We start from the raw sequence: 20,862 nt of genomic DNA on the forward strand, positions 1-20,862 counted from the left end.
GCACTCATGCACATGTGTGAGCAAGCGCACGCTCTCACAAACGAGAGAACACTTGCGTGCATGTGCAAACGGTGGTGCAGTGCTTGTGCGGGTGCGCGAGCACTCATGTGCATGCGCAAACTGCACTTGGCGCTTGCATGGGCACACTGGAGCACACACACATGTGCGAATCAGCTGTGCATAGGTGAGTGCATGGAGGGCGGGAGGTCTGTCTCTGCAGCCCGGTCCAGCTCAGGCCACTGACCAGCACCGGGCCATAGACCGGGGGTTGGGGACCTCTGCTGTAGAGCAAAACTTTTGATAAGGTGCCTTTGATATTTTGATTAGGAAGCTAACTAGGAATGTACTGGATAGAACAAGTGTCAGGTGGATATCCAGTTTGTTACACAATTGTACTCAGAGAGTGCTTAGCAATGGTTTCTTTTAAAACTGGGAGTTGGTAACAAGTTGGGTAATATAGAGTGCAAGACATGTAATAATGGGCTCAAGTTAGAAGCCAGATTTACGCTGAATAGCAGAAAAAACTTCCTGACTGTTAGTGCAGTACAGTGGCGCCTCACTTTACGATTGCCCCACATTACGACGAAACCGCATTGCGACGATCTTTTTGCGCTCGCAAAACGATGGTCTGAATGGGGTTTTTTTTTGCTTTGCGATGATCGGTTCCCTGCTTCGGGAACTGATTCTTCACAAAACGACGATTTTTCTCCAGCTGATTGGCGGTTTCAAAATGGCCGCCGGATAAATAAAATGGCTCCCTGTTGTGTTTTTGGACGGATTCCTTGCAAGACAGCCACCAAAAATGGCCACCCTATGGAGGATCTTCGCTGGACAGTGAGTTTCCAGCCCATTGGAACGCATTGAAGGGGTTTCAATGCGTTTCAATGGGCTTTTAATTTTCACAATTTTCTATTTCGCTGGAACGAATTAACATCGTAATGCGAGGCACCACTGTACAACAGTGGAATCAATTACTTTGGAGGTGGTGAGTGCTCCAACACTAGAGGCATTCAAGAGAAAATTATACATCTGACAGATATATTTTGATTTGGTTCCTGCACTGACTAAAGGAGGGCAAATGATCTTCAAAAAGGACAAAATGTCTTAGAGACTGCTCCATTATTCTTTGAGCCAATGCAATACATAGCTTTTTAAAACAGTAAGTTCTCAAAGTGCTCACCCATACATTTCCTGCTATAGGAACCAAATACATAAACTATCAAGAGAGATTTTATGATCATATAATGTCCTGAGGACTTTGAATGTCATACATTTGACATTGGCATTTTTTTGCAAGCTGGTCAGGAAGATCAGATAAGAAGATAAGATTATCCTATAATTCCGTCTTTTCTTGGGAGAAAAATGTCATGAAAGGAAACTGAGCTGAATTTGTAAAGGAAGAAGGTATGCCTGTGGCAAATGACCTTAAAGAGCTACAAGCTGTGTCCTGGGCATTCTTAGCCAGATGACAACAGTTCTTGCTAAGCTATGAACATACCACCTTATTGATGGATGGCATTTTGGTATCATAGGCCAATTCGTCTTCAGTATAACCTACTCCCTCTTGGGGTTGCTCGGTAGCCTCTGCGTCATGCTCCTACGGGCAGATCACTAATTTATGGTGCTTGCCCTAAAGCAGGCTGAAGTAATCTAGCATTTATTTATTTATTTATTTATTTATTTTATTTATATCCCGCCTATCTAGTCGCGAAGACTACTCTAGGCGGCTTACAACAAAGTTAAAATACAATAAAAATAAAACAACAAATTACAAAACAGGTAAAAGTAAAAAGACAGTAAAGAAATAAGAAAATCAAAAATAATCTTATGAGAAGGCCTGCCGAAACATCCAGGTCTTTAATAGATTCTTGAAAGTGCCCAGCGAGGGAGCTCCGCGAATGTCAGGAGGTAAGTTATTCCACAGGCGAGGAGCCACCGCCGAGAAGGCCCTATTTCTTGTTTTCTCTTTCCGGGCCTCCCTCGGCGTTAGGCTCCTCAGCCTCACCTCCTGGCTCGCCCGTGTGACCCGGGTAGAACTTGGTGGGAGAAGGCGCTCCGCCAGGTATCGAGGCCCTAAACCGTTTAGGGCTTTATACGTAAGCATTAGCACTTTGAAGTCGATGCGGAACCTGATGGGCAGCCAATGCAATGCGGCCAGAGTGGGCGAAATATGTTGGAATGATGCCTTTTCAGTATAAGTGATGGTTAGTACTTTAGTGAACATCTTTAATAAGAAATATTACTTATCTTAATGTCCTTTGATATAATTCTGCAACCCTATCTGCATTTAATTTCATAATACTGTAAATATTTCTAATAAAAGTTATATTGACAAATCAGTCAATGTTAATTCTGACTGATCAGAGAAAATGAGGGGTGATGCTTCTCCTTTATCCTTGCTGTCCCTCCTTTGGAGAGAAAGAGATCAAAAAAGGTTAGCTGTAATTTCATTTGAATTCCCTGGTTTTAGAATTATCAGAGGCCACTGTTTCCTTCATCATACATTTATAGCTCTTGGCATATCTGTATGACATGAATTATAATGATAAGATTGTCTGAACTATGCTGATTTTAAGAGATTGAAGTTCAATATATTCAGCATAAAAAGCAAACAACTCCAATTAGGTTTGTGCTTGCAGGATGGCACAGTCCCTTGTGCTATATGGCAAGCTTCTTTTAAAACAGAGGGGTTTTCAGAGTAATGCTGGTTGATTGATGGATGGATGGATGGATGGATGGATGGATGGATGGATGGATGGATGGATGGATGGTTTGGTTTGGTTTGGTTTGGTTTGGTTTGGTTTGGTTTGGTTTGGTTTCTATACCAACCAAGTGACTGATGGCCACTCGGCAGTTTACAACAGTTGCAATAATATAACATAAAAATGAAGTGAAAATTAAATTTAATATTACATTTAAAACAGGTGGCAATTAAAAATGTTAGACTTATGCTCTCAGCAGCTATTCAGATGGGACATATAAGACACACAGTTCATGTTGGGTGTTCTGCCATGTACTGAGTTCTTGTGTTTTTTAATTTAAAGGACATAATTTATAGACCTACTTTAGATGTGTCCAACTTACTAATTCTGCAACCTTATCTGCACTTGTTGGAAATAAAGCCCTGTTGAACCCAGTGCTATCTATTTCCAAGTTAGTTAGGCATCCTTCAGTCTCGAAAGACTATGGTACCGTGCTCTGTATGGAGGACTTGGAACAGGGCCTAGTGTGGCTGAGGAGGCCGATTCGAGAGTGACAGTCTCTTCCACACTGAAGACAAATCCAATCTGTCCCCTGTCCAGCTCCCTGGTTTTGCTGCTTTTGTGACTTCCTCTTTGCCTCAGCCTGCTGGGCAAGGGTCTCTTCAAATTGGGAAAGGCCGTGATGCAATGCATGCCTCCAGGCTGAACGCTCAGAGGTCAGGGTTTCCCATCTGTTGAGGTCCATTCCTAAGGCCTTCAGATCTCGCTTGCAGATATCCTTGTATCGCAGCTGTGGTCTCCCTCTGGGGCGATTTCCCTGCACTAATTCTCCATATAGGAGATCCTTTGGAATCCGACCATCAGCCATTCTCACGACGTGCCCAAGCCAATGTAGACGTCGCTGTTTCAGTAATGTGTTCATGCTGAAAATTCCAGCTCGTTCTAGGACTACTCTGTTTGGAACTTTGTCCTGCCAGGTGATACCAAAAATCCGTCGGAGGCAACGCATATGGAAGGTGTTCAGCTTCCTCTCCTGCCGTGCACAAATGGTCCAGGACTCACTACAGTACAGGAGTGGGACACAGGCTCTATAGACCTGGATCTTCATATGTGTCGTCAGCTTCTTATTGAGCCATACTCTCTTTGTGAATCTAGAGAACATGGTAGCTGCTTTGCCAATGCGTTTATCCAGCTCGACATCCAGAGACAGGGTGTCAGAGATGGTTGAGCCCAGGTACACAAAGTCATGAACAACCTCCAATTCTTGTGTGGAGATGGTAATAGAAGGAGGTGAGTCCACACCCTGGCCCATGACTTGTGTTTTCTTCAGGCTGATTGTTAGTCCAAAGTCTTGGCAGGCCTTGCTGAATCGATTTATGAGTTGTTGGAGGTCTTCAGCAGAGTGGGCAACAATGGCTGCATCATCTGCGAAGAGGAAGTCCCGCATGCATTTCAGTTGGACTTTGGTCTTCGCTCTCAATCTAGAGAGATTAAAGAGCTTTCCGTCTGATCTAGTCCGGAGATAGACACCCTCGGTTGCAGTTCCAAAGGCATACTTCAGCATGACAGCAAAAAAGATCCCAAAAAGTGTTGGTGCGAGGACACAGCCCTGTTTCACTCCGCTTCGGATGTCAAAGGGGTCTGATGTTGAGCCGTCAAAAACTACAGTGCCTTTCATTCCCTCATGGAAGGATCTGATGATGTTAAGGAGACGGGGTGGACATCCAATCTTGGGAAGTATTTTAAAAAGGCCATCCCTGCTAACCAGATCAAATGCTTTTGTAAGGTCTATGAAGGCCACTAAGAGTGGCTGTTGTTGTTCCCTGCATTTCTCCTGCAGCTGTCGGAGGGAGAATACCATGTCAGTGGTGGATCTATTAGCTCGGAATCCACACTGTGATTCTGGATAGACTCTAAACATGTAAAAACTGCTGTGTAAATTAACATGTTCCTTGTAGCAGTCTTGCATCATTTTTTGAAACCCATCCAGAAATTCATGTAGTTAATACAATCTTTAATTGGATCCCCATTTTGTCCTCCATCTTCTCCCCCTCATCATACTGCAAATGAGAGTGACTGGCTGTGAGTCCTGGTAAGGATAAAGAAGGAATTGAGAGACTTTGGATTCTATGATTATAGTGGACTACAGAAAATGTCAGTAAAATATCTTCTAAAAAAATAGCTATTTAAACTAAATTTCTTTGTATTTGTGAGATTTATTTTTCTAGCGCAACTAAACAAATGCAAATTTGAACATTTTCTTTTAGAAAATTAATGCAAAGCTCCATGAAGGGCTGTGCCAACACTGTAAGGAGGTCCTGGAATGGCGTGTGAAATTCAGCAAGTACAAACCATTAACCCAGCCTAAAAAATGGTAAGTGAATTGTTCTGTAGCTTAGTACTATTGGTCATTTTGTCTGCTCAGTCAAGTCTAACCATTTGTTCCAGCAAAACTTGCTGTATATTGGCTCAGGGGAGGATGGATCAGGTCACGAAGAAGCCTGATCACTTCTTCCCTTTGTTTTTTAACATGGCAAAAATCTGCAGATCACAATGATGAGAAAGATGCTCATTATCTTGTGCTCTCTGATGATTAATTTGCAAATAATGAAGCATACTAAGCAAATGTTAATACAAAACTTTGCAGAGTAAAGACTGTCATTAAATCAGACCCATGAAACACTGCTTTACATTAATCTAGGTAAATAGCCTGTGAAGTGCACTTTAAACTGTCTCAGATGTACAGCTGAATAAATATTGGCTGTTCTTTCTACGCATGAGAAAATAGTAAGTCACGTGCAAATGATTATAACAAAGCCCTAATGTATTGGTTTTGAATGAGAAGTTGCCTTTAGAGGTGGTTATCTGAACAAAAGAAACAGGAGGGAATGCAGAATCCTTTCCCAGCATATGGAACAACCTGCTTGTAGCAGAGCAAAGCTGAGGTGTCATTACCTACATTTTGTGTAAATGTGTATTCTGATTTGCTGATGTTAAAGTGCTCTTTGAGTGCGTCATTAGGTGATTCATGCAGAGGAACGCCTTGCACTTTTCTTGTAAACAACCTTTGGGCTTAACTTTGTTTAAAAAGTATCATACTGGTGATATCGGAAGGAGGAAAGGGTGTGCTTGAAATCAGCTCTGTGACTAAGGCTCTTCATTCTACTGTATACTGTACAGAAGAGCTAATTCAGGAAGCATTTGGACATCTGAGGAAATAATTTTCTATACTGAAAGTGTTTTTGTGTATGTGAACAGCTGATCACGTGTAAATCTGGATCACTGTCAAAGGCCTTTTTGCAAAGTTGTCCATGGAAGGTACTTTTAACTGATTTTTATGGTGCTGTCACCTCCCTCACTCCCCCATACCATATCCCACCCCATTCAGGATGATCCTGTGTCCCTCAGCAAAATCTGCCAGTGGAAAGAAGGAGTGTGGAAGCAAATTTCTACCAATGCTTCTTTGGAGCCATACTGCTGTAAATGTCGCGATATTTCTCATGCCAGGGCTGCAGAGTGCACTGGTTCCTGATATGCTGTCTTATTTAGAGATTTTAATACCTATTTAATTTATTTATTTATTTATTTATTTATTTATTTATTTATTTATTTATTTATTTATTTATTTATTTATTTTATATGCCGCCCACACTACCCAAAGGTCTCTGGGCGGCTTAGAAAAACCTAGAAAGAGAACAGAGAATAAAACACCATTGAAGAGATTTTGTCCTGAAGCCCTCTCACTTCTGAAAATCTGAATAGGAACTTTGAAATTTGGAAAAAAGAGACAAAATTTTCTTTCAGATTTGTGGGTGAACTACTTATTAAAGCAATGTATTTAAATGGTTGCTGCATTCAGTTCACACTACTGGAAAAACATTTTGGTCAACATTCAAAGGTAGAAATGCCAGTGAGGATAGTATTGCTTCAGTGCTGAGCTGGAGTACTATACTTACACAAACATTTTGTGTAAATAATTTCACACACTTCAAATTTCATGTGTGAACAATGTTTTTACATACAGATTAATATTTGGTAATTTTTTGTCCGGCATAGTCTTGAGAGTCCAGCAAACACATTGTGCCTGAAGCATGGATTGGCAAGGCTTTTTGGACAATGCAGTCTCTGATGCATCTCACTTTTCATAACTGCTTCAAGTGTAATATGTTGTTTGTTTGTTTGTTTGTTTGTTTGTTTGTTTATTTATTTATTTATACCCCGCCCCTCTAGACAATGTCTACTTGGGGCGGCTTACAACATAAAATAGATCTATATAAAATATATATATAGTCATAAAATACAATTTCTATATTAATTAAAACAATTAATTAAGAAAGGATACTAGGTTGGGATAAGATAAGAAAAGAGAAATGAAAAGAGTTAGCTGACTGGAGGGAAGGCCTCCAGTCAGTATGTGTTTTAATACACAAAGTAACAGATGAAGGCAGGGCTACCGTTTATCTGGGAGAGAAAAAAAGGAATGTATCCTGATCTTCTTTAGATGTGATATACAAACATAAGATGAAACATTCTAAAAACATCTGGCTAAATATTAACAGTTGCAAATGGAACTGCTCCTAAAGGACAGCTAGAAGATCTGTGCTTGAGTTTGCAGCCTTGCGTATGAACACTGGAACATGCTTCAGTTCATGTGAATATTCTGTTTCCCCAGAATGGAAAATCACATCTAGTGACAGTTCAGAGCTGGAAACTTTAGATCTTTCAGACCACTTCCTCTGTTTTGATTGGAGGAATGAACTGGATTAAATGAGTGTATTAAAAGATGTATGTTTTGGGATATAGCTGAATGTAAACATGGGTTTAGCTTTGTTAATTTTGTGCCAAGTTGTTGTGATATTGTAATCAGACTCTAAGCATGAGTACTTGGAAAGCAGTTCCAAGATCTTTGAGTTTTGGGAGCTTACACTGTAAGACTGAAGCCTTACTATATTTTGTCTGTTTTATATTAAATTATATTTTTCTATAAGTAGACATCTATTTTATGTCTGAATTATACTAGTAAGGTCTATTGTAGCATTTCTAAGCTCAGGCTGTAAAAAATTCCTGTTGTTTATTGTAGTATTTATTACAGCAGTGGTTCTTAACCTTTTTGAAAGAAATGTCCCCTTGGGCCATTGAGGAAGTTATCATTGCCCCCCTCCCCACAGCGGTATTTATTTATTTATTTATTCAAGAAAGAAACTTAAATCCAATGACTCCTGAAAATAAAATTCAATTGCAAGAAAATAAAATGCCCCCCCAAACAGTAACTTTTAATGATTTAATTACAAGTGAATTTTAAGACGCAAAAAGAAATATAAAAAGGGCATGAAACAAACCACAATGCAAGAAAATAAAATTTCAAGACGAAAACTTTGAAATTAAATTAAGCTTCGAGGAAAATATATATTCATGCACACTATAAAGAGGATTAAAAAGACACAAAGAAAATTTTTACAGAAAAATCAGAGTGACAAAATCTATATATCTAAACAAAAAGTTTACACGAAGAGCACAAAAAAATTTGAAACCATAAAACCGAGAAACCAAAATATAATATCGAACTGGAGTGCACGTTAAAAAAGTACAATACTAAGAGACACACAAAATGTTTTACAGAGCATAAAAAGAATTCAAAAACAAAGCAAACATCGTCACACTGTATAAGAACAAAGGAGACAGGGGAGACTGCAGTTCTACCGTGGCATCTCTCTGCGTAGCATTGTAGAGAAGCTGCTTGCCCGTGTTGTGCTGAATCTGGTGCATGCGCTTGTAGTCTCGAGATTAGACCACTGTAATGCGCTCTACGTGGGGCTACCTTTGAGATTGCTGCGGAAACTACAGGTGGTGCAGAATGCGGCGGCCAGACTACTCAGTGGGCTGAGAAGATACCAACATATCTCCCCCACCCTGGCCGCATTGCATTGGCTGCCCATCCGATTCCGCATCGATTTCAAAGTGTTAACGCTTACTTATAAAGCCCTAAACGGTTTAGGACCTCGATACCTGGCGGAACGCCTTCTCCCACCAAGATCTACCCGTGTCACTCGCGCGAGCCAGGAGATAAGGCTGAGGAGCCTAACGCCGAGAGAGGCCCGAAAGGAAAAGACCAGAAACCGGGCCTTCTCGGTGGTGGCTCCTCGCCTTTGGAACAACTTGCCCCCTGAGATTTGCGCGGCTCCCTCGCTGGGCATTTTTAAGAAACAACTAAAAACATTGATGTATAGGCAGGCCTTCCCAACAGAAAACCCTTGACGATCTTTTTCTTACTCTGTTCTTTATTTTTATTTACGATTCTGCTGTAATGTCTTAAAATTACATTGTTGTTTTTATTGTAAGCCGCCTAGAGTGGTCTAATATGATCAGATAGGCGGGATAGAAATAAAATAAATAAATAAATAAAATAAAATAAATATGAAGAGGCTCCAGGTCCTGGCAGACAGAGTCTGTCCAGAATCTCAGTGTGGATTTTGAGCTAATAGATCCACCACTGACATGGTATTCTCCCACAGACAGTTGCAGGAGGAATATAGGGAACAATGACAGCCACTCTTTGTGGCCTTCATAGATCTCACAAAGGCCTTTGATTTGATTAGCAGGGACGGCCTCTTTAAAATACTTCCCTAGATTGGATGTCCACCTCGACTCCTTAACGTCATCGGGTCCTTTCATATGGAAATGAAGGGCACTGTAGTTTTTGATGGTTCAACATCAGATCCCTTTGACATCCGAAGTGGAGTGAAACAGGGCTGTGTCTTTGCACCTCTTTTTATAGGACTGCTAGCTGCCAAGCCCATATAGGTGTATATCCTCAGTTCCTATGGGACAGAGATGCAGCCTAGATAAACCTCCTGAAGACAATTGGCACACAGCTTCAGTTTTTTCACATAGATGATCAGAAACCTGCAGGGTAATAAATTAATGCTGTCAGACCCCTCACAGATTGTACAGCCAAATCCTTTGTGAGCTTATGTTGACATACATGGCTGTGCTCCTTTGCTTTGTCTGAGACATCTTCTATCTGCTGAAGCACCTCTTATTTGATGAATTTAGACTTTTCAGTGAGAAGGCTGACAAATTGGATCATAACCAGATGAAAACAGCCAAGCTGATGAGACCTCCCAGTAGCACCCAGGCAGTATTTTGATTTGTCCCATTCTTGGTACACATCCTCCTTATGTCCTTATTTCAAACCCATACTTTGTAGCATAGTCATGCAAGTAGTCACAAGCATCACCACCATGCATTATGTAATATAGGCAAGCAATGGCAGAGCCATTTGGAAATCTTAAATCTGATGCTTCAGTTTGGGGATTCTTGCATATCCAGTGAGGTCTTGCCAGTTGTCCCCCGCTTACGTCAGATATACTTAGCTGAATGCCAGCAATCTTTCATGAATGGGATCTTGCATGTTGAGGTGCTCTCTGCCTGTTCCACTGTGGAGAATTCCCTGAGGTGAGTCTGTTCACCCCCACAGAAAATTTTGTGTCCTCTCCTTTCCCACTGCAGCTGAAGTCCTATATATGCGCTAGGACATGTGTTTATTCATGGAACAGCTATGTACAATACAGTGGTGCCCCACATAGTGACGTTAATCCGTTCCAGGAAAAACATCGCTATCCGGAAACGTCGCTATGCGGGGGGGAAAACCCCATAGGAACGCATTAAACTCCGTTTAATGCATTCCTATGGGGACAAAACTCACCGCTAAGCGGGAATCCTCAATCCGGCCACCATTTTCGCCACCTCGGTAAGTGAGGAATCAGCGCGAAAACGCTGCGGGCGGACATTTTCTTCTTCCGGCGGCCATTTTGGAACCGCCGATCAGCTGTTCCAAAACATTGCAATGCGAAGATCGGTAAGCGAAACACTTACCGATCGTCGCAATGCGATGTTTTCCCTATTCAGAACATCGCAATGCGATCGCAAAAAACGTGTCGCCATGCGGATTCATCATTAAATGGTGCGCTCGTTAAGCGAGGCACCACTGTACACACTCCCCTAATTCCCCCTAGGACAATATTCAAGATGCAGAACAACAATTCAAACAGTCCTTATCACCTCTTGGTATCTATGACAACCATGGTTCCCTACTCCACTTTGCATGCCCTGGATCACATATATTCACTTGAAACATCTACCTGAACTCATCTGGAAGGCTCTGCATAGGTGCAGAACAATCCCAGCATGTGAGTTCACATATGATTACTCTAAAAACCATAATCATAAGAAAGCAACCTTTTACTTGTTCTGAACTAAGAATTCATACTCCCCAGTATCTGCTGAATGCAGAGGCCTCACAAGGGTCCATACTTTGCTTACTTCCTAAATAATGAATTCAGCCATCCAGATTATACCCTGAAGATCTGACTTTGTTCCAGAACATGGATTATGCGTATCTTCATATTTTTATATCAGCTGGGTAGTAGTTCACATTTAAGATTAGGAACAGAATATACTACACATTAATAGAATATAGAACAAAAACTTGAAGATGGCTGCCCACCATATATAATATGAAGTGCAGTATGGCCCACATGCTATTCCAATATATAATCTCTCTCTCCATCTGGCACAAAGAAAACACACTTGAGTACATTGAGATGCAACAATTTGTCACTGCCTCCCCTAAAACAGGATGTGATGTTAACTTAATTGTTGTGTTAAAATCTGTTTTGTGCATAATATATTGTGAGCCGCCCTGAGTAGACTCCTGTCTAGAAGGGCGGGATAAAAACATCTAATAATAAATGTTTTTTTAAAAAACCTTGTATGTTAGACCTTTGAGTGTGTAATTGAAATCCTTTTACTTGGCATAATAAGTCGTACTAGACTAGGCCCACTGAATCATTGGGATTTGGTGAATCAACTCCTTGTTAGTTCTATTGATCCAAGTGGGCCTGCTCTAGTAACAAGTTACTTTAGCATAGTAAGTTGCAATTAGAGTAGGCCTATTTGAGTCAGTAGAACCTGTGGAGGAGTTGACTCACCAAAACCCCTACTGATTCAATGGGCCTACTCTGGTGTGACTTACTATGCTAAGCAATAGGATTTCAACCAATACTGTACTAAAATACATAGTAACTTTTATCACATTCTTGAGCAGTAAAGTAAGTTTAAGTTTGGTAAGAAATCAGTATTGTATGATTCACAACTTTTTTCTGAAAACAACTCCCATGGCTTTATTAACTCCTGGAAATCTTCCATTTCTTCTCCTGTGTTTGCATCTGGTGCATTTTTTGGATATAATTACCTCATAGGTTTCTGCTTGGCCTGGTAAATATTAATATTCTGTGGAAAACAGTTATGTTAACAATTCTAATTGCCCTTTTGTTTTTCTCTGAGCAGTGTGAAATGTCTGCAGAAGACTGTAAAGGATTCGTATCACATTGTCTGCAAGCCGTGTGCCTGTGAACTCAATCTTTGTGCCAAGTGTGGGAAAAAAGAAGAAATTGTGATTCCGTAAGAATTTGACTTATGATTTGGTGATCATCAGACACCTACATATTTTTCTTGGGGATTAACAAACTTTGCCTGGCTCTGGTGGTCAACTAAAAATGTACTCTTTCCATTAATCCCCATGCCTTCAGGGGACAGAGCTTTGGCTTCGTTCTTATCCTATGGCCCTGAAATACACTGTGCTTCCAAAAGCCTGAAACTTGGGAGTAGAAAAGAAAAGAAGCCTCTTAATGTAAAAACAAGCAAGATCATCCACCTGTGCCTTTTCCCTGACTCCTTTTTCTGAAACCTAGTGCCGTGTAGATGCATCAAACTACAATTCCCATGATACCACAGAATACAACCAGCATAGTTCTATTATATCGGGCTCTGGGGTTATGGGTTTTGCAGTCCATCACATCTGAAGGGCACTGACCTGCTGTATAGCTTGGATTGGAGATTGAAGGGAAGTGCACAACCATAATAGATTCCAGGCTTCCAACAAGCTTTGGTCCCTGAGCTGGGGCAGAATCTATACAGTTCCAGAATTATGAAATTGGTTAGCAACTTAACCCACCTTGTTTATGACTTATACATTTATAATGAACCGGCATAATTTTAGCCAGCAATGCTGAATATCTGGGCAAACAGATTAAATGTTGAATGTGTATGGAGAACAAAAGAAACATTTGGCATATTTGAACTGCCTGGCAGGGCGCCCAGTGTCTCAGATGCTCCAGGGGGCACTATTGAGCTTTGTCAGGGAGTGAGGCTTTGTCACACATCTATCAATGCCTTGTCTTTTCGTTATATTCTGTGTATCCTCCCTTTGCAGCATTAAAAAGCAACTTTCGTTTTCCCTGTAGTAAGATGCTATGCCTATCCAGAAGAGTAGACAGAGTAGACAGACAAGTAGTGGTGAGAAAATCAAAGCTGTTTTTAAAAAGAATTTCTGGGAAGCCTATTGTCAGAATCACTTCTCCCTAAAGAGATAATGATCTCTGGCGAGGAGTCACTTTGGACGCAAAACTACCACTTTTAGTGCCTGAGGTAGGTCCTTTAAGCCTCAGAAGTGCGTAGTCCTTGCTCCGTGGACAGATCTTGGCCTTAAAGAGAAATCTTGCTTCCTTGCAAAGCAATCAGTCATTGTCTGTATGCTTCCTTAAATAGCACGACAGACTGACCAAGTAGGACCTTTCTATTTTACAGTAGCAATTAGTGACCTTCTCAATCCTCACTGGATTTAGGTGGAATCCTGCCGTTCAAGAGACAAGTCCTTCAGTTAAGAATAATTCTTTTTAGTAAGAAAATAAAGTAGTTTCATTAGAATACAGTTGTAGCATTAAAAGGCATTAAGCATATCCAGCAATTACCATGATTAAATAATATTCCTAGGTAAAATAATTAACAGCTAAAACCATGCTAAGTAATCATCTTTGCTGTCTACATCTTAGCATCTAGAGAAGCTGGGCTATTCCTCCCCCTTCTCCTTCAAAAGACAAACCAGTTAGGATCAAGTGGGTGTAACACAGTCCACTCCCCTATTTCACATGATATCTTCCAGGTGTCTTATCCTCTCCCAGTTAAGAGGTATGTGTTGTTTCGCCTTCCCCCAGTCTCCTCATCCTTGCTTCTTATCTTGTGTCAGGCAGAGCAAACTCTGAACAACAATCTCATGAGAACATTTCAGTGCTTTTAAATCCAATTTACACAGAACCTAACAGACACCATTGTTACATGACCACAAGTCCCAGTTTCCTCCTATTTCCTCACATGCCACTCATTTCCTCCTATTTCCTCACATGCCTGTCATTTCCTCACACCTGTTGCCTAAACATTTCAGAAATTCTCTCCTACTAACAATTAATGGAGCGTTTTTGCTTAAGTGCCCCAACAGGGAGTTAGTAATGCCTTATGTTTTAGCTGCTGTTAGCAGTATACAAATGCACATTAAATAGTGTGGTTTTTATTTTTGTCTGTGACAGCCTGCAGCTGAAACTGTTACCCTGCTTTTGGAATGTGGAATTCTAAACAGGATCGGGTGCTGTGTCATATGAGAGGCACAAAATAACCCACATCTTGTTTTTGTGAAATTGTGGTTCATAGCTAATATCCTCAGCAGAAAGGAGAAATCAAATCTGAGTTGTTAAAGGGAATCAGTGTTGTTTTTGTTATTCTAGCAATTTCTTCTTGCTTATTATCAGTCATTTTCTGTTTCTAGGCCAGCATGCTCTGACTGGTGTCATGTTCCCCCAAGGTTTCATTCTCTTCATTGCTGTATTAGATCACTGCCAAGTAGGGAATTGTATAAAAGGTGTTTCCTCCCCATCCCACATCCTAGTGTGAAAGTTCAGGGATAGCAGCAGGATAGATGACCCCATGTACGTTCTGTTTTAGGATTGAGATGAGTCTGGCGAAACCTGAGAAGGAGCCTTCCACAACTGATCCAAGGAGAAGGGATAGAAGGAGAGGATCCGAGGAAGGCAGTGAATTGAACTTAAGTGACCTGGAGGATGACGATGAAGAGCTGGATTCACTTGTGAAGCAGGTTAAAGACTTTAAAATGCAAAGGACAGGAAACTAATCATCTCTCCAAAGAAACAGTTTTCAGGACACATTCTGTTTGTAACCAGAAGACTGTATGCCTAAAGGAAGCAGCTTGGCTTTTTATCAAACAGACATCAAACCCAATTTACAGTGTAAGGCTCATTGCATTTGGAACAATTTGTGCTAATTTTATAGATGAATTTTCTTAATTTATGAGCCAAATCTACTGGAAGATCTTGCATTTATGTATATATAATTACATGTTTATTGGTTCTTGCTGTCACAGTGCCCCTGTCATTCTTCTCTTCAGGTAAACATCCCTTTTGAAGACAGGATAAGTAATTGTCTTTTTCTCCTTCAGACCCCTCCTCTATTCTGGCTACATCAACAAGTCTTTTCCTAAATCATTGCTGCTGCAATTTTTAAAATGTATTTTCTGACACTAGTCCTCTTTCCTGAGCCCACTATATTCATTCTCTCTCTCTTTTTTCTCCAATTTAACCCTTAAATCATCACAGTCATGAATCTGGTGCTTTCCTGTGCCACTATGAGACAAAAACATGGGTTTAAGTCTCAGATCCTTATTGATGGTCATGATTTTTTTTTTCAAGGAATTGCACGTAAATCACCTTTTTGATGGTTTTATGGCATCCTGTGTAAAACTCAAGAAGAATGTGAAGTCTCTCCGCTCAGTTTTCCAGTGTGTTGGCAAGCAGTGGATCTGAGATGAAAGACTGCAATCTGTTAAAATAGAGCTAGGCTTCGAGTAAGTATAAATAGGATTAGGTTGTAGTGGATTTCTATGATGACAGGTTAAGTGGTGCTGTAGGAAACCCATGGTAGTAAACAGTACATTTGGTCTTTATTAGAGATGGGCATGAACCTTGGTTTGGAGGTTTGTGCAGGTTCATACTCACAGCACCATAGGTGACACGTGTTCCCTTCTCCCGTCTCCCTAGCCAGTTACTCCCTTACCAGTCAGAGCATGCTCCTCTCCTCCTCCTCCTCCAGCTGTTCAACCCGTCCCTGACAGGACCCTGTCCTGCCTTGTCTGAGCGGTGATGAACCGAGGAGGTGGGGTGAGGAGGGCTGTGCTCCTGCTGGACACTGGTCAAATAACAGGAGAGGAGTGCGCGCCAGCTGGTGAGGAGGGGGAAGGGAATACATGGCACCTATGGTGCCACTTGTACGAACTGGCATGAACCTCCAAACAAAGGTCCATGTCCGTCTCTGTCTTTATTGTTAATGATGGAACACTGTTTATCGGAATGATGGTGGCCAAATCCTTCAAATTACAATTAATGGCATAAATCTTGGCAGTGAATTGCCCCAAATCAAGAAGATAGCATAGGCTTTTGCTGTTGCAGGCCAAGTTGTGTGTCTTGGCCTGCAACAGCAAATGCCTATTCTGACTTCTTAACTTGGGGCAGTTTGCTGTGAGGATTTGTAGCAGCTGCATTACACTAGCACAAAAACACAACAGACTTTTGACCAATATCTTACCACCAGCCCTGCCATGTCTGCTGCTTGGGAGGAACACTTAAAGTGAGTATCATGGAAGACTGTTTGCAGTAGCCCATCACAGTGAGGGATTATCCATTCACACGTGGGGAACACTTTTCAGACCAGGGGCCAACCATCAATTTGGGAAAGTTTTAGGGATTGGTTTCCAACGTGGGGTTCAGGGCATGGGACAGGGCCAAACAAAAGTGGGCAGGCAGGCCCAAATTTAAACCATATTTTGAATGTGCAAAGCATAGCTCAAGCCTTTGCATGTGTTTTGGGGAGTAAATCCCATTGCAACAAATTCCTGGGTTGAAATCCATTTCTGATCAACACAAGATCTTGCTGGTCCACAGATCAGAACTCTGTTTCCATACAGAATCTTTCTGGGTTTTGAAGTGCCTCTTGTCTCCAGTCTTTAATGATAAGGATGGGAGAAGCTTGGCAGATAGGTCTCCAACCCAGTTCAACATGGAAAAATCCCCCATTTGACTCCTGCCAGTTTCTTCCACTCTGATCTATCCCAAACCATTCCCCTGAGCTTCCTAGCCACAGTCCTTGTTAAAGATCACAGTATAGTATAGCTCACCAGGAGGAGAAAGTCTTGGACTGCCTAAAATACAGTCGTGCTGCACTGGACGATTACCCCCTCTATGACGAATCCGCATTACATCGACGTTTTTGCCATCATTTTTAAATGGGGCAATTTCGCTTCACGTTGATCAGTTCTCTGTTTCGGATCGTCGGATTTCAAAATGGCCACTGCCTTTCAAAATGGCCCCCCGCTGTTTTCTAGGACGGATTCCTCACTATACAGGCACAAAAAATGGCCGCTGTATGGAGGATCTTCACTGGACGAGCAGGTATTCAGCCCATTGAAATGCATTAACTGTGTTTTAATGCGTTTCAATGGGTTTTAAAAAAATTTTGTTTAACAATGCTTTCGCTCTACAACGATTTCGCTGGAACGAATTAACATTGTCAAGCGAGGCACCACTGTAATGCCAATTGTTTTGCTCAGGTTTGGGCTGGTAAAAATACAAATTTGTGCACCCAGCATCATGGTGCTAAAAAGGCAACATTAAGCTGAGCCATTCCTTTAGGGCAGTGCAGGGAGGGGGGAACCAAGTTTCTAATTATATAGATGCCAGTTACCATTATGTTTTTCTCTATAATGTTTATTTACTTTATTGAAAAGAGTCCATATTAAAGGCAGAACAATGGTTGTGCTATTATCTCTTCCTTAAAAAAAACCATTTAGGCCCCATCTTTGACCTGGGATTACATTGTACTGGAGTATTTATACAATTGCTTGTCTATATTCTTGGGTGAGGAGGAGGGAAGGTGTTAGTAGCTGTGTTAATCTGTTGTAGCAAATGCAACCACAAATCTTGTAGCACCTCAAAAACTAATACGTTGTATTTGACAATGTGCCACTAGACTCCTTGTTGCTTTTCCTGCCTAATAAGTATCATGTGTGTAGGGTACAATGAAGGCACTATAGGAGTTTGGGAGAAGGAAGGGGCTGCCGTAAATGTGATAGAAAGCAGAGAAAGTAGAAGTGAAGGGCCCAGTGATGACCTTTAGTAAAAGATGATGTAGAAACTTGCTTTTATCTCCTTGCAGTCTAACTTTCATTCTGCTGCTGGTGGGCATCCAGATTCCATGTGTTTGATGTTGCACTTGGTGACTACAATGACTACAATGTTTCCATGGTATGTGTATGTTCCTTTCTTACCACCATGCAACCCTTTAAACAGTTCCAGAAAGGAGGGCAGTATCAAAGGAGAGGTGTGTGTGAGAGTGCAGATTGAACTTGCATCACTGGCACTGAAACAACCTTGAAGTCTTTGTGTGGTCACCTAAACTGAATGTGGTCACAAGGAAAACTGTGAACCAAGCTGATACAAAAACAAATTGCTCTAATTTAGATTGCCAGTGTGGTCACCCATTCTGTGTCTCAATATCAATTTTCGCTATCATCAAAGGAAATGTTTCCCTGGAATGCCACAGATGTTGGCTGCACAAGATTCTTACTACCTTCCTGCTGTCTCTACGTCAACACAGGTACTAACAAACAGAAAACTTCTGCTTGGAAATGTTGATTCAGTACTGAGAAACTGGAATCCTGACCATCATACGCAATCAGTTTTACTCAGGAGAGTGATAGCCATCTGACAAACATCCTTTCAGTGAATGATAATATTGCTGGAAACAATTGCTAAAGATGCAGCCCACTACATCCAAAGGTGAAAGGAAATCCTGTCACTGTTGGAAAAATACATCATCATTCTGGCAACTGAAAGACAAGGTTGCCATAATTCAGATTTGACTTGACGACAAATGATGATTATTATATTTGCCACTCTGATGGTGACTAAACCTATTAGTTTAGTCTTCAAAGCATAAGAAGCAAATGTCATACCCCAAAAGAGAAAACAGGAAAGGGGTATTTGTGATTCTTTTTTTTTCTTTTTTCTTTTTTTGCTCCATTCTGCTGTGTGGCATTTCTTTTTTCCCTTTATCTACACACAGCATATGCTTACAGTTACCAAAAGAGTCATTTACTCAGCAATACTGTATTGTCCTTACAGCCAAGGCAATCTGAAGCCATTTGGCTGGCTGAGTCAGAGCAGCAAAGGGCAGTCCCATTTCCAGCCAACCAAGTTAAAGGCAAAGAGTATCCAAAGCTAGGCAAATTATTTTTGCACAGGAGAAGGAAAATCCCAGGCAGTAAAAACATAATAAAGACAAATTAAAGAAGAATTTTTGCCATTTAATTATGCTCAGAATCCGCTACCTAAGTTGTCTGCCAAATTCTGCCTAATGACAGAAGAATCCCTGAACTACTGTTGGGCAAATAGCATCGTATGTCATTTACTACAAGTCCATCTCAAACATTTAAGCAGCCTTGTGGGTTGTTGTTTAAAATGCAAATATGGAACTACATTATGAAAATATATGTGAATTCCTTATAAAACATGAGGACCTACCAGCACACCACTCTTAACTTACAAGGCACGTTTATGTTTAGATAATCAGCTAGGTTGGGCCTGGGTAGTACTGTAATTAAGTAGGAAACCAGGACTTAATACTAGGGATCCACTGATTAAGAATCCTGCCTGAAATCCTGTCATGATGGCTGCCTGTCAGAGTTGACAATGCACAGTTCCTGGACCAATGGTCTCACTCACTGATCAAAATACTGGGATTTACACTGGAATGATGCATCATTTTTGCAAGTAAAATGCCTCAGGTTGAGAAATCACCATAGACATTATCTTTTACATGCCAAAGTTGTGTGATTTTGTACACGGCAAATGACGTCTACAGTCCTTAGCATGAGGTAAATTGTCTCCAAAGATTATAGCATTTCTGCTGTGCTTGTGGGCTTAATTAAGAAGATTTGGGCCAGTATAAGATAGCTTCCTATGTTGCTAAGTAGTTCTGTGTGCAGTTTAGTTCACCTGTACAATAATAGGACTCCTCTTTACCACACAATACAGAGAGAGAGAGACCAGCAGTACTGAAACAGCAATTTAATGGATTTTTTAAAGACAAATAGACCATATTACATACCAAGTATAGCAGCACTGATGCATTGTAAATACTGTAAGTGGTTTTATGTGGTTTGGATACATTTTAGACTCAACAACCCAATCCTCACATGCATACTTAAAGCCATCAGAAGTCTGTAGGGAACCATACAATGCTATTAAACATGGCTGTCTTCCTAAATCTATGGAGGTGACTTGTGTGAGCTGTCCTCAAACCAGTAGTCAGCAATCCATTCTTCTCAATCCAAGTGCCTCATCACCCTCATGTATTTTAGGAAATCAGTCACCCTCAAGAGCACTTTGACAAGACCTGCTATGACATCGCATACAGGCTTTATAATCTAATGTAAATCCCTGAACACAAATTCCAAGTTGCCATCTACTGTATATAGGAGAAACAACAACCAACCTATGTATATGCTTCAGGAATCATAAATCTGGAATCTCAATCAGGAAACTAAAACAACCAGTAGCTAGACACTTCAATTTGGAATGTCCAGCTCTGTCCAATTTTTTTGGTCATTGGGATAGAAACACTATCTTGTAGGGTCACGAAATGAGAAGGCTGATAGTTTATGTGATCACAAGTAATTAGCATAGCAAATAGTCTTAGAGAACTTAAAGAAGTCAGCCACACACGCAGGGATGCCTGCCAGCAGAGTCCTCCATACACACCTCTCGATACAGCTCTGGAGCAACACCCCCAGGAGGACTCTTTTATTAACCTTACAAGCTCAGAGATAGTTGACAGTATACAGATAGTTGACAGAGTTCAGATAGGACAATGATTACATAATGCCATTAGGATTGGCCCAAAGAAAGGCTTTTAAGTTAGCTCCCTATCACTATGAGAAAGAGGAAGAATGGGTAGTAGCTCCTCCTCTCAGAAGCAGCCATGACATTATCCAGAAGAGTTTTCTCTGCACTGAAGAATCAGCCAACAGCTTAGCAACTTTGGGGAGAAGTGTTCCCCCACACTATCTGATTGCCTTAGAAAGAGAATGTATGGATATATAGACCTGGTACCCTCGCTTCTGATGGACCCAAAGGACAGCACTTGACAACTCTTGTTGTCCACTTTGGAACGCTCAGTCCTCCATGTTCTATTCCTGACA

The 20,862-nt window shown here is 41.1% G+C and overlaps 1 protein-coding gene across 1 annotated transcript in view; it reads left to right on the forward strand.

Annotated features, from left to right (window-relative positions):
* C2H9orf85 (chromosome 2 C9orf85 homolog) overlaps window positions 1-17,413 on the forward strand; it is a 39,280-nt gene extending 21,867 nt beyond the window's left edge. The window contains exons 2-4 of the mRNA XM_020798618.3: window positions 4,970-5,076; window positions 12,051-12,164; window positions 14,538-17,413. Coding sequence (XP_020654277.3) covers window positions 4,970-5,076; window positions 12,051-12,164; window positions 14,538-14,724 — 408 coding nt within the window. The 3' untranslated portion in view covers window positions 14,725-17,413. The remainder of the gene's footprint in view (window positions 1-4,969; window positions 5,077-12,050; window positions 12,165-14,537) is intronic.
* The last annotated feature ends 3,449 nt before the right edge of the window (window positions 17,414-20,862 follow it).

This window comes from Pogona vitticeps, chromosome 2 (assembly GCF_051106095.1).
Source record: "Pogona vitticeps strain Pit_001003342236 chromosome 2, PviZW2.1, whole genome shotgun sequence".
Classification (NCBI taxonomy): Eukaryota; Metazoa; Chordata; class Lepidosauria; order Squamata; family Agamidae; genus Pogona; species Pogona vitticeps.